Raw genomic sequence first — 12,968 nt, 5'->3', positions numbered from 1 at the left:
CATGGTTCACTCCTGAGACTTTGAAAAACAGAGTCATAGCAAAGTGATTTTCATAGACTACCTTTGTAGACAACATGATTCTTGTCATCCTTTCTTCCATTGCATGTCAGTGACCAGTAACTAAGTGATAAATTTCAATATTTCACCTAAACAGAGGAGGTGCTCGATACTGTTCAAGGGCATTATCAGTCCAAGCATGGCCAGCAACAGCTGGGATCGTCACATGGATCCTCATGGAAAGATAGGTCTATTGCTTCTCTTTTATTTTTACTTTTGTTAGAGACAGAGTCTTGCTATGTTGTCCAGGCTGGCCTTGAACTCCTGATCTCAAGCAATCTTTCTGCTTCAGCCTCCCACAGTGCTGGGATTAGTTGTGAGCCACCACACCCATCCTCTATTCCTTCTCATTGAGTCAGCTTTCTTGGCTGGGGATGCCTTGAATCAGGCTAAGCTGTATCACTTGGACAGCCAAAATAACTCACCATGCCCCCAGTAAAGCTAGATGGGCAAGCTGTTCCAAAAGGGGGCAAGTTTCTGAGCACGCAGCAGGTGCGCTGTGTAGGCAAAGGCAATTAGGATGATTCCTGACCTCAAGAATGTGATTTGCTAATAGGACAGACTCGTGTATCTATAAAAACAAAATCTAGAGAGTTATATTAAGAGTCCACCCATGATTAGGTGCCCCCACACACCTCCTGTTCACAGGCAGCAAACTACTTCTGATCTTCCCCAGCTTCTATCGACCGACTGGAGATGATGGATTTTAGGCTATCATTCATGTCCTGACAGGATAGGAAGGTTCAGGATGTGACGAGGCAACCCATGAAAGGTAGCTTTGATGGGGACAATGTGAAGCACGCCAGTTGTTTAATAAAGAATTTGAATGGCCTTTGTCCCTGGTTCCTAGGAGGCATACTCTAAATACTTAAAATTTTCCAAGTAATTGGAATGTCATTGTTATTCATGAGCTCCTTGGACCATGTCTAAGGGGATGTGATCAAGATGGCTCAGTGCAGGGGTGGCTGTACCAGAAAAACCAACTCTGTGATTAGAGGGTTGGGGCTTTGAGCCAGATAAGATCAGCAGACCTTTTCCAGGGAAGAGAGGGGGCTGGAAATTGAATAATCACATCACCAATGAGTCAATCAATCATGCCTACAAAATGAAACCCCAATAAAAACTCTGGACACCAAGTTTGGTAGAGATCCCTGGTTGATGATTGCATCAATATGCTAGGAAGATAACACATTTTGATCTCACAGAACAAGGACAGGGAAGCCCCATGTCCAGGATCCTCTCAAACTTTGCCCTAAGTGTCTCTTCATCTGGCCGATCTTGATTTGTAACTGTTACGCTAAAACAATCATCTTAAGTACAGCACTGTCCTGAGCCCTGTGAATGGTTCCAGCTAATTATCATACGAAGGGTTGTGGGAACTCATAAATTTGCAGCCAGTTGGTCCAAAGTGTAGGTGATCTAGGGACTCCTGGACTTGAAGTGAGAGCAATTTTGTTGGGGTCTGTATCCTCCACTTGCGGAATTGATGCTAACGCCACATGATTGGCATCAGAATTGCATTCCAGTATTTTAACACCCATTCTCAATTCCTCACACACTTGATCTTTAAGAAGCAAAGTAGTCCCTTCAAGGAGCAAAGCTCTTAAAGGCTGACTTAACCTCACCTACCCCAACCCACCTCCCACTCCAGGCTGAGAGCATCTATGTTCCAATCTCAGCAGGAAACCAACTCAAACAGGAAGACAAACGCAACCATAATACAAAGCAGGCTCTTTGATAAGTGATGTAATTGAGGCATACAAAGTACAGTGGATGCACAAAGAAAGAGTTCACTAATTAAGAGATTCAGAATATCTTTGCAAAGGTAGGCATAGCCTTACAGATGTGCCTTAAAGATCAAAGTCACTCCTATGCTGGAAGGCATAAGAACAGTATTAGTAAAGGGTCAAATCACTGTGTTTAGTTAATAATAATGAAAATTATAAATATATCTAACTTTTATTAATTCCTTACCATGTGCCTGAAACTCTGATAAGCTCGTTATTAGATTGGATATTCCAATGAATCCTTAATCCTCTGAGGTAGAGTCTATTATACCCATTTTACAGATGAGGATACTGAGGCTTAGGTTAAGAAATCTGGTGAAGGTTTCAAAGCTAACAGACCAGTGTGGCTGGAGAGAAGGAAGTTAAATGGAAGTGGATAAAGGAGGTAGATTGTGAAAAGCCCTGAATGTCTAACAGAAACCCAATTTTTTTTTCCTATAGGCAATACGAAGCCATCAAAGGTATTCGAGCAAGAGAGTAGTATGATCAGAACCATGCTTTCAGAAAATAACTGTGGTGGCAGGAAATGCATAAAGCCCAGGAGACTGGGCAGATAGTGGGGAGGTAAGCAGGAGAAGACAGTGCAGGTTATGCAAACAGGCGATCAAAAATGCATCTACTTACAGGGCACATCTTTCTGCACTGATGTGTGTGTTTGCTGCAGTGTTCTTGCCACTCCATGCAGTGCCTGAATTTGCTGGAATTCACACTCTGGATCAATTAATGGATACAGGAGTCATATTTAAAAACCAAATTCAGTATTGGCAGGCAACCATCCAACTCCTGCTCCACATCCCAGATCTATAGACCCTCGGCTGAGCTCAGCCATCCTGTCTCTCCAAGTTCTCTGTGTTTGGTTTGCACCTGCCTTTGACGGATAATGAGCATCGGAGTGCTGATCAAAGATTTTTATCCAAATGGCTTTTTAGACCGCTGAGCTGATGGAGAAGTACAACAGACCACCGGTCCGGTTATCGATCAGATGCTATTTAAGAATGCACACATTGAACTAGTTCTCTTCTGCCTCCTCCTAGAATTCAATAAGAATGAGTCAACAGAGAGGGTGAAAAAGTAAACAGAAGTCAAACGCAAAGCAACTCCCTCAAAGACTGTGCTAAGAAAAATGCACAGCTAAGTATAAATAAAATTAATATGGGATTTCCAGTGATGGAAGAAACAATCATTGCCGCTTAAACCTGGTCCTTCTCATCACTTCCTGTTTTCATGGTTAGGTCTGTGTCCATATCTAGGTTCAACTAGAGCGGCCTGAAGAACTGTTAGACTCATGAGCAGGACTTTGCTGAATTCAAACAGCCAACCTGAGCATAGAAGAATCAATAATAATCCTTTTACTTAGTTGCTAAAATGTTCTGGGTACTCAGCTCATAAATATTATCCTAGATCCCATGCTAAAGCCAAGGTCTCCTAAAGCTAAAAGCCAAAGTCTTCCTAGTAACACTAACTATAAGAACTGAAACAGAGGCTGGTCGTGGTGGCTCATGCCTGTAATCACAGCACTTTGGGAGACCGAGACAGGCAGGTCACCTGAGGTCCAGAGTTCAAATCAGCCTGGCCAGCATGGTGAAACCCCATCTCTACTAAAAATACAAAAATTAGCTGGGTGTGGTGGCAGGTGCATGTAATCCCAGCTACTCGGGAAGTTGAAGCAGGAGAATCACTTCAACCCGAGAGGCAGAGGTTGCAGTGAGCCGAGATCACACCATTGCATTCCAGCCTGGGCAACAGAGCAAGACCCTGTCTCAAAAAAAAAAAAAAAAAAAAAAACTGAAACAGAACAGAAAAATAATTGATTTCTCCTTCCTCTAGAGACTTGAAGGAGCTCAAAGCCTTCAAAGACAAGGGTGTCATGCATGGCTATGTCTGTATCTCTCTTACTCCCTGATGTCCTAGGAACCACTCTGTAAAGCACTCATCTGAAAACATTTAAAGAAGACCTACTGAAATGTACTCTTGCACAGGCCCTTGACATATAATCAATATAGCTTTAAGCACACATATCTATATCTCGCATTAACCTTGCATTTCACCATGATTCAGGAGAGATCTGCTGGGCTTCATCTCAAAGTCTTTTCTAATCTGACATCATTCCATAATAAATACATCATCATAAACAGGCAGAACTTACACATCAAAGGCACCTTTCAGAAACATTTTCAAATGGGACAGAATGCAGAGTGTGATTTGTAAATATGATTCCCTACAACGACTTCAAAAGATACCAAAATGCATTAGATATTGCCAATGGTCCAATACAGTAACTGAGAACCAGATCATTTTACATATACACTGGAACCTTTTTATTTGGCTCAAAGTATCTCCTTGCCTTGTTTTCAATCATCCAATTATAACCAAAAAAGAAAAAAGAAAACTGTCATCCTCTCATGTCAGATACTATGTGAAAGGGCAAAGGTCTAATTTTTTCCATGAGGTATGAGACTAAAAAGTCAGGCAGGGCACACTGCAGTGGATGGATAACTAGAACTCTTACATGCCACAGATTCCTTTGATAGAAATGGTCACTTTTAACAAGGTGACCTTTTATCATTAAGGGAGAAATATGAGACAACAGTTTTCCATTTATTATTATAGATAAAAGAATAGACTGACATTTGGGCCCTTAGGTGTTATTTGATGGTCTCAAGTTTACAAACATTTCCCCATTCAATCTCTATAAAGTCCCTGGTAGGTGGGAATTATTTTCCCATTGTACAAATTCTAATTTAGCCCAGAAGGAAATAAACGAGCATTCATAAGAAATGTTTTTAGAAACATGTCATATTTTGAAACCAAACCTCTAAGTAGTGAAAGTAAATTCCCATTACATTCATTACAGATCAGAAGACGTGAGCCTGACCCAAAAGCGGGCTGCTTTATCCCGTGGTATTCAAGCTTAGTGAACCCTGGCTACCAGTCCACATGGATCAGGCTCCTCAAAGCTTCGTCCTAATCCAGTTCTTCTGGATTATGTAAACTCTGTCTGCCTTCCCAAAAGAAACTAGCCTGGGCCTCATCCTAAACTGGGGGCTAAGTGCAGAGGCCAACACAGTCCTCATAGCCACTAAGGTGCCTAATATTATCAAGTACCTTCTAAATGCCAGGCTCGTCTATGGCCATACCACCCCAAATGTGCCCAATCTCATCTACATGTCAGGCTCAGGGGATATGCAGATACACAGGACAGAACCCTTGGAGGATACAGACGGGTAAGCTGTTCCTGCACAGGATGGTGTGGTCTCTTACTGCTGAGCTGAGACCTGTGGGATGACTGTGTTGGACTGAACCCCAGGGAAAGTTGTGGGGTGGGGTATGATTGGCACAAACAGCGGCGTGGCTGTTAGGATTCACAAACTTACTGCATGACACTACTTCACAAGTAACTTTCAATGCTCTCTGATCTATGAGGCATTAAGAATATGGAACTAAACTAATGTGTCTCATACCTTTCAATCACCACTTCCAATAAAAAATATTTTCTACATCATGATCCAGTATACCCATGTACCCATATCACTGAAAAAAATATGTTTGCCAAAACAATCCTCATTTTAGTACTTAAATGAATTCCAATGTTTTCTCTTCTCTCATTCTCTTTTCTTCCTTCTTTAAATTATGGTTATAACCCTCTAACGGGTAGCAGCCCGCAGTGTGAAAAATTTTGGCATAAACCTTTTAATAGGTGTGAGTGAGTTCCTATTACTTATTGATGTAATTCCTCTTCTCCCTTCTCCACTCTTTCTTCACCCCTCAAAAAAGTACCAATGAGGAAAGAAGGGCACTGCTGTTTCCTGGAGGTCTGCTATGTGCCAGAAACTGGGCTACAGGCTTTCCTGGTGTTGTTTCATTACTCCTCACACAGCCCTATGGGTTCAGTATTACTATGCCCATTTGATAAATGGAAAAACTGATGCTTGGCAATCCAGAGACTGGCTCAGTCGGCCAGGATAGAGCCAGGATTCAACTCCAGCTCCATCTAGCTCCAAACCTCCAATTACAACATGTTGTACTCCATGACACATTCTTTTGTAATCAAAGCTAACTTCATAGCAGGAATTTCATCAACCTCCTTGAGATAACTCAAGTCCTTGGAGTGTTCTAGAACCAAATTCAGAGGCCCAACCACAGATAAGAAAAATGGATGGTGGAAATACTCTCAGGTTTCAATTTAATTTCCTTCTGAGTCCTCTGATTACCCTTAGGAAAGGCATTAATGAGGAGTGACCAGCAGTGAAATGGTACGTGAGAGGCAGCGGAGCACTGGCCTCGATAATCACACTCAACACAGGCTGGCGGAACTGTGCTGACCGTTCCGGGTGACTTGTCACGAGATGCATCCAGCCCAGCCTCTTCCAGGCAATAGAAAGACAATAAATATTCACGAGAGGGAATGCCAACACAGCCAGAGCGAAAGTAAACACAACAGTCAGCGCCTGCTGTTTTATTTTTTAAAGTCTTCCAAAACCATGTTAAGTGGAACTCTTTGATGAGAGGGAATCTTATTTGGAAGGATCACTAAAGATACGTCATATGGATACTTGTGTTCTTTTAGCCCCATAATTAAAGGTACACTTGACTAAGATAGGTATATAGTAAATGTAGGCAGGTCAGAACAAATGTCCAGCACAAAAATATGTCTGCGAATGATGTTCAGCCCAAATAATTTTTGGGGAAATTATTGGCAAGGCCATGTTAAACTATTTCATTGTTCCTTGCTGGCACCCCACACCTAATATAACTTGACATTTGGTGAGAACACATTAGCTGGCCAATCACTGGCAATGCTACTTCTAAGTGGTAATACCTCTCAGGAAATTTTAAGAACCAATGTATATTTTACAAAGACATAGTAAATGCAATTTTGACTTATACACACATCAAATTAAATAATTTATTTGACAAATGGTCTTAGGATTTATACTCATTGTGTGGCTTGCTGGGTAGCAAAATGTTTATAGTTTAGCTTGGCATATAAATTCACATAGAAATATTAGCTATGTTTTTTGTCTAATCATCTAGTGTTATTTTCTCAGCACCTCTTAATGATAAGAATTTTGCCTAGTCCTCATTTCTTTGCAAGTTCCATGATGAAAAAAAATCCTAAATATGCTAAAGAATCCATTGCCTGCTTATGAAACATAAAGGCTTGTGAAAACATGGCACGCACTCAAACAGACCAGTTTGTTTTTAAATATTTTAATAGCGTGCACTGCTGCGTTAGGAACGAAACGGGTATTATGCCCAATCTTACATCTAGTGTGTACTATACTTTGATCGTTCTATCAAAAGATCAAAATTTAAATATCATGTAAATTACATTTTATACATGTTCTCCTTTGCACGAAATCAAACAGAATACTTGTTTCTTCTCTAAACACACGAGAATATAAACAAGCAACATATTTAACCTGAAGAAGTACTCACTACTTCATTCCATTAAAGAATGCCCTCAGGTAGTGATTAAAATAGGGAACCTTTATGTTTTCTTAAAATAATTCTAAATGTCTATGTTCATGCTTTCCAAGTTTTAAGCATATTCTTAGTATTTATTTTAAAGCTTCTTCATTTAATTATGTATGTTATTTTTCATAAGAAATGCTACTTAAGTCCTCTTCCTGAAAACTGTGGGGAGAGGTTCTGTAAATCAGTAGAAATAATAGCAGAACTCGAATAACTGATATTGAATCTCTAATAGCTAAGAAAAGTTGTCATTTTCATAACAGCTAAATGTAAAGTATGAACCTTGATTTGATCCTGGTTTTTAAAAAAACAACTATAAAGAACATCCTTAGGACAATGGGGAAATGTAAAAATAAACAACATATGTTGTAATAACACATTTGTTAATTTTCTTAGGCATAATAAAGGCTCTATGATTCTTTAAGAAAATGTCCTTATTCTTACTGCATGCATGATGTAGTTTTTAGGGATGAAATGTCACAATGTATGAAACCAACTTGATGTATGAAATGGAAAAATGGTCCAACAATAATAAAAATATTTGGACATATAATTAGATGGAGCAAAACATGAAGCCAACATGGCAAAATGTTAACAACAGTTGACGTCAGTGGAGGAGATATAGATGTTCCTTGTATTATTCTTTCAATTATTTTGCACGTATGAAAAGTTTCACAATAAAAAGTGACAGGGGAAGATGAAGAGTTGTTTTCATTTAAGCATGTGTATACACTGACTTCTGAACCAAACCAAGTACAGATAAAATATTGCATTACATGAAAAGCAAATGTTTCATTTTCTGGGAGCAGTGTACATTAGAGAATCAATTTTCTACCATTGACCCAGAGAAATTATGGCGGCCCTCTGGCCACAACCACAGGGAACAGCTGATTGACATGCACCACCTAAATTAGAGCAGATGCATCAGGATCCCCAGAGGCCAATCCACACTGACCAGCCAGTTTACACAGCAACATGTATCCTTAGCAGACTACGAACTGACAGCAGGACCTTCGAGCCCAGAACCCTCAAAGCAGGCAGAACCCAAAACTTTGCCAGGCTCCGTTTTCTAGTGGTAGCATATCAAGCTATGACATGAACCTAAGACTAAATTTTAAATATCAGCTCTCTACTCATTCATTCACAAGGATAGATTCCTATTTCCCCCTATTTATCTGCTCAATAAAGTGGACTACCAGGTTCAATACGAAGCAAAAATCCTGGGGTGCAACCCCCAGAATTCAACTTAAAACTAATAATAATGTACTGGAATCATATGAGACATTCTAGAGAGAAAAATCTGTAAACATTTTATACATGTATATTGAGAGTATTAAAAATAAGATTCAGATCTATGAAGCAATAGAGCAGAACGTTTCTTTTTTATAAGTAGAATCGTTTTTTGCAGAGGCGGGGGGAGGCAAATCTCAACGTTTCTGGGCACTCATCACTATTAAGTCCAAGTGCGAAATAGCCCTTCCTGACTCATCCAGAATCTTATAAACTTTTTAAATTAGATTGAATCCGAACTAAGCCATAAGCACTAAATAATTTTCAAGCCACCTAATGCAGTCAAGAACTCTGCTTCAGTTGCACCTTTTTCTGTCCTTTTATTTTTGATCATTTCTTTTCCTCCCTTATTCAGGTCTCTCTCCTTGTTGTAATTGCTATTCTCTCCCCATATTCTTTCTGTCTCTTTCCTCCTTCCCTCCCAATCCCTTCAGGCCTGCCAGGGCCACCCAAAGGCATTGTTATCACTGGGGTTAAACTCTGGCCCTGCCCTATAAAGAATCCTGAATCCCGATGTGGTCCATAAAGCCTGATGGAATTAGACTGCGGACTGAAACAGTTACAGGAAGAATGGTTCACTTTCCTTTAACCAAAGAACAATTATCCCGTTTATGGGTGGTTGGGGCCTTTTCCCTTCTCCTTATGCCTGCCTTTGATCTTTAACCAGTCATTTATGGTTCTCTGGAAGGGAAGCAGGAAACCATGACACTGAAACCTCATTCTTGCATCAGGCTATTCGAATAGGAAGCATGGTATAAGAGGGTTGAAAACATCAGAAAGTTTGGGGAATATCTGTGGACTTCTCCTCTCCAAGAAAGTCCTGAATTCTGTTCAATGCTCCCGTTTTCTGATTTCTTGAAAAGTTTCTGATTTACCTATAAGCATTAAGGATTAAGGAAACACAAATATTAAACAGTCTTCACCATATGAATATTTTTTAAGTTCTTCACCAGAGAGGTATGAGCACATTCCATTCACTTACCTAAAATTTACTGTCTGTGATAACACACTGTCAGTATGTAATGAAGCATGAATGAATCCCAGGCTCTCCATCTCCAGGAGATCTGAATGATGAACCTACTTCAAACACTGTAGGAAGGATGAAATGGCACTATTCCAGCCAAAAGGCCAGGGGTCCAGAGGCCCTTCTGCTGCCTCCAGATCATGCCAACCTCACAGGGGAACTGGTGAGAAAACTAAACCATCAGGGCCAAGAGCTTACAGTTGAAAATAGTCTGGGGTGGGGGGTTGCTCACAGGAGTGGAGAAACATGTGCTCCTGGGGCAGCAAGGTAGACATTTGGAAACACTAGCCAAGTCAAACTGCCAGCAGCCTCCAGGAGTGATCTAAGCCCCCTCCTGAGCCTCATCCTCTCAAGGCCTCAATTGCATTACCTGCCAAATGGGGGTAATAGTAGTGTCCCCTAACTCGCAGGGTCGTTGTAAAGATTAAATGATCAGTATGTATAAAGTGCTTAGAACAGAGCTTGACACATGGTGAGCACAATATAAATGCTAGCTAATTGCTATTCTAGGCTAGCAGCATGCCTACACAACAGCCTTCCAAAGAATGCTTACCTTTTTTAATCCCCACCTACTACAGCACTAACCAGCCAGAAGTACCCGGTCTACTGCAGTAGGTCTACTACAACCGACCTACTACTAACCAGCCAGGAACACCCATGTCTTTAGTTCCATTCTCCAAACCATTCTTTGATTTCCTGTTTAAGCCCAGAATCTCCGCAGTGGTCTCAGCTAAGACCAGACGAGCAAGGCTCCTTTCCATAGCAACTAGGTTCAGGTATGAAATTGCAGTATGGCAACATCCTATGATTAAAATGGAAATTGACACAGGATTAAAATGGAAATCTACCTGACATGCACTTCAGAGCCCACACGTTCTCAGTGGGGAAGTTCTGCAGCTTCTAAGTGTCCCTAAGTCTGCAACACTGTGAACCTCTAAAACTAACCTGGTTGAAGTCACATAGAAGTTACCCAACACATTAGAAAGGCATAAAAAGCAGTGATCATCCACAAAGTACACGGTCCCAGAGTCTGTGACATAAACAGGTAACTGGCCACTGCCACACCTGGGTGACACAGCGAGTCAATTCTTCAGAACAGGCAGGTCCACTGGCTCTCAAGCTCTGAGGCTGTGCCACACCTGGCAAGCATGTTGACAATACTTACGCATTACAATAGGGCTTCTTTTCATAGCCTTTGTAGTTGTTCATATTGAGTGCCATCTTGCAGACCTCACAATGGAAACATCCTTTATGCCAATACTGGAAAAAAAATATATTTAAAAATTCAGTACAATGCCAGTTCTCACCAGGATGGGCACAGAAGGAAGGCTTTTAAGTGCCTCAGAGTCCCTCTAACTGAAAATACTACAACAAAATGAGTGCAGGGAACTGTGGATGTGTTTACCTACTTTCAGCTAAGTAAATAAAGCAGCCAGCTCTGAAAATTGAGTCTTAAAGGAAGACCCACCACAATATACTGACGCACCATGAAAGAACTGTCAAGGCCCTGTCGAAACAGCACTTCTGTGAACAGCCAGAAAACAATTCTGAGCTCTGTTAATGCAGAAACAGGGCCCAGAGAGTGGCTTCAAAACCAAAAGGAATCCACTTCAAAGTGTCTAAATGCAGGGTTTGTAGGATCTCAATAAATATGTGTTCACCAGAAGTCAGGCAAGCTGAGGGGGCTGGAGGAGGGCTATGTAAGTACCCCCACACCTGATCGACTTCCACTAAAATGCTGGACCTCGGACTCTGCTCGGGATGACTGTCAGGATGACAGCTTGTGGTAACGAAGCATTTGTATCTTCAGAAGCAAATTTCCCCAGAACGCCCCTGGCTGGTTTCAACTGTCAGTCACTCCGGATCGCGCTTGGAGGGCTCTTTCCCCGGCTGTTCGTCTCCGTCCCTGGCTGGAGGGACCTGGCTGCAAAACCTCTTCCCCTGGAATTCCCCACCCGGTGGATTAGACACCCGTGGGTCCAGCTCGCCGCGCTGAGCCGGGGCTCTCCGGCAGGGATTATTCTTAGCAATGCGGCAGCGGCCGCCCCATGACATAGTAATTACTATTTGCCTCTCCCCCTCGCCGCGGTCACAGGAGGCGCTGGGGGTGGGCGGGGGAGGTGGGGATGCGGGCGGATCTGTGGGGAGGGGGACGGGGGTATTGTGGGACACCAGTGGAGGTAGAGGGGGCGCGGCTCGCCGAAGCACCCCCCCGGGTGCCCAGCCTGGTCCCTCCGGCCCCGGGGCCGCGCACCGCCCTGCGACCTCCGCAGCGGCTTGGCCGATGTCGCGCAGTCCCGCAGCGCGACAAAAGCCCTTCCCGGTTCCAACATCACAATCGAATCGCCAAGCATGGTATCTGACACTCCCGCAGGCGTCTTCGTTCTCGCGCCCTCCCCCTGTGCCAAGGCACACGCACACGCACCGACCCACTCATCGCTTTCCATCCCCGGTGCCAAAACTTCTCGGAGCAGGTGCAGCCCGGCGCCCGGCAGGTCCAGGCTGGCCCGGCGCCCCCTCGCTCACCTTATCCAGGCAGTTGACTTTCTCCGTGGGATACACGACTTTTCCGCAACGGGCGCACTGGGGGTTCATGATCGCAGTTCCCGGGGGCGACGGCGGCGGCTGCTGGCTCCGAGGAGCCGCTGTGACATCCCCCGGCGAGCCCCGAACCGCCTCCGGGCAGGCGGGAGGGCTGCGGGTGGCGGGCGCCGGGCGCCGGGCGGGGAGTCGGCGCCGGGCCCCGGGCGAGTGCAAGGGGAGGGCGGCGGGGTCTGGCGCCTGGGGCCGGCCGCGCTCACGGGCTCTCGGGCGCTGGGGCTCGGCTCCTACTCCGGCTCCGCGCCGCTGGGTCTGCGTCGCTCGCACTCCAGGTACGGGTGACTCACACAGCCACTCGCGCCCGCCCCTTGCGCTCACTCGCTCCCCCGCCTCGCCTCCGCCGCCGCGCAGGCCAAACCCACCGGCGCGCCCCGACCGAAGAGGCAGGGAACGTGAGCGTCGGGCACCCGGGGAGGGGGAGCACAGCGGCGGAGGGGGCGGGCAGAGACCCGGAGAGCTTCTTAAACCGCCGCGGGTGCGACTGGGAGGCCTGGGGAGCGAGCCTAGCGCCACCGCGGCTGCTGGCCGGGGAGTCCAGGTGGGCGGCGGCTGGGGAGGGAGGGATCGAGGCGGGGGAGGTGACAAACACCGGTGGGGAGAGTGCTCAAACCCGCGCACTCCCTCCCCTCCCTCCTCTATTCCCCAGCCGGGGGCACCCTCATCCCAGGCTGACGTCCCCGGCACCCATAGGTCGCGGGGAGTGCGGGGCTAGGGTGCGCCCTCCTTCCTCCTCC

General features: G+C 44.5%; 1 protein-coding gene across 2 annotated transcripts in view; it reads right to left on the bottom strand.

Moving 5' to 3' along the window:
* The window catches only part of NEBL (nebulette), a 371,607-nt gene extending 359,021 nt beyond the window's left edge, over positions 1 to 12,586 (bottom strand). The window contains exons 1-2 of one of the 2 annotated variants that reach the window (XM_021666840.2): positions 12,160 to 12,586; positions 10,799 to 10,893 (exon numbers count right to left, since the gene is read on the bottom strand). In XM_021666840.2, the coding sequence (XP_021522515.1) occupies positions 10,799 to 10,893; positions 12,160 to 12,228 (164 nt within the window). In that variant the 5' untranslated portion in view covers positions 12,229 to 12,586. The remainder of the gene's footprint in view (positions 1 to 10,798; positions 10,894 to 12,159) is intronic. The other variant, XM_064368377.1, reaches the window with a different exon arrangement.
* Between the last annotated feature and the right edge of the window lie 382 nt (positions 12,587 to 12,968).

This window comes from Aotus nancymaae, unplaced genomic scaffold (assembly GCF_030222135.1).
Source record: "Aotus nancymaae isolate 86718 unplaced genomic scaffold, 86718_ANA_hifiasm-v0.15.2.pri h1tg000077l, whole genome shotgun sequence".
NCBI classification, from domain to species: domain Eukaryota; kingdom Metazoa; phylum Chordata; class Mammalia; order Primates; family Aotidae; genus Aotus; species Aotus nancymaae.
This window is presented reverse-complemented; position numbering and strand designations above follow the sequence as displayed.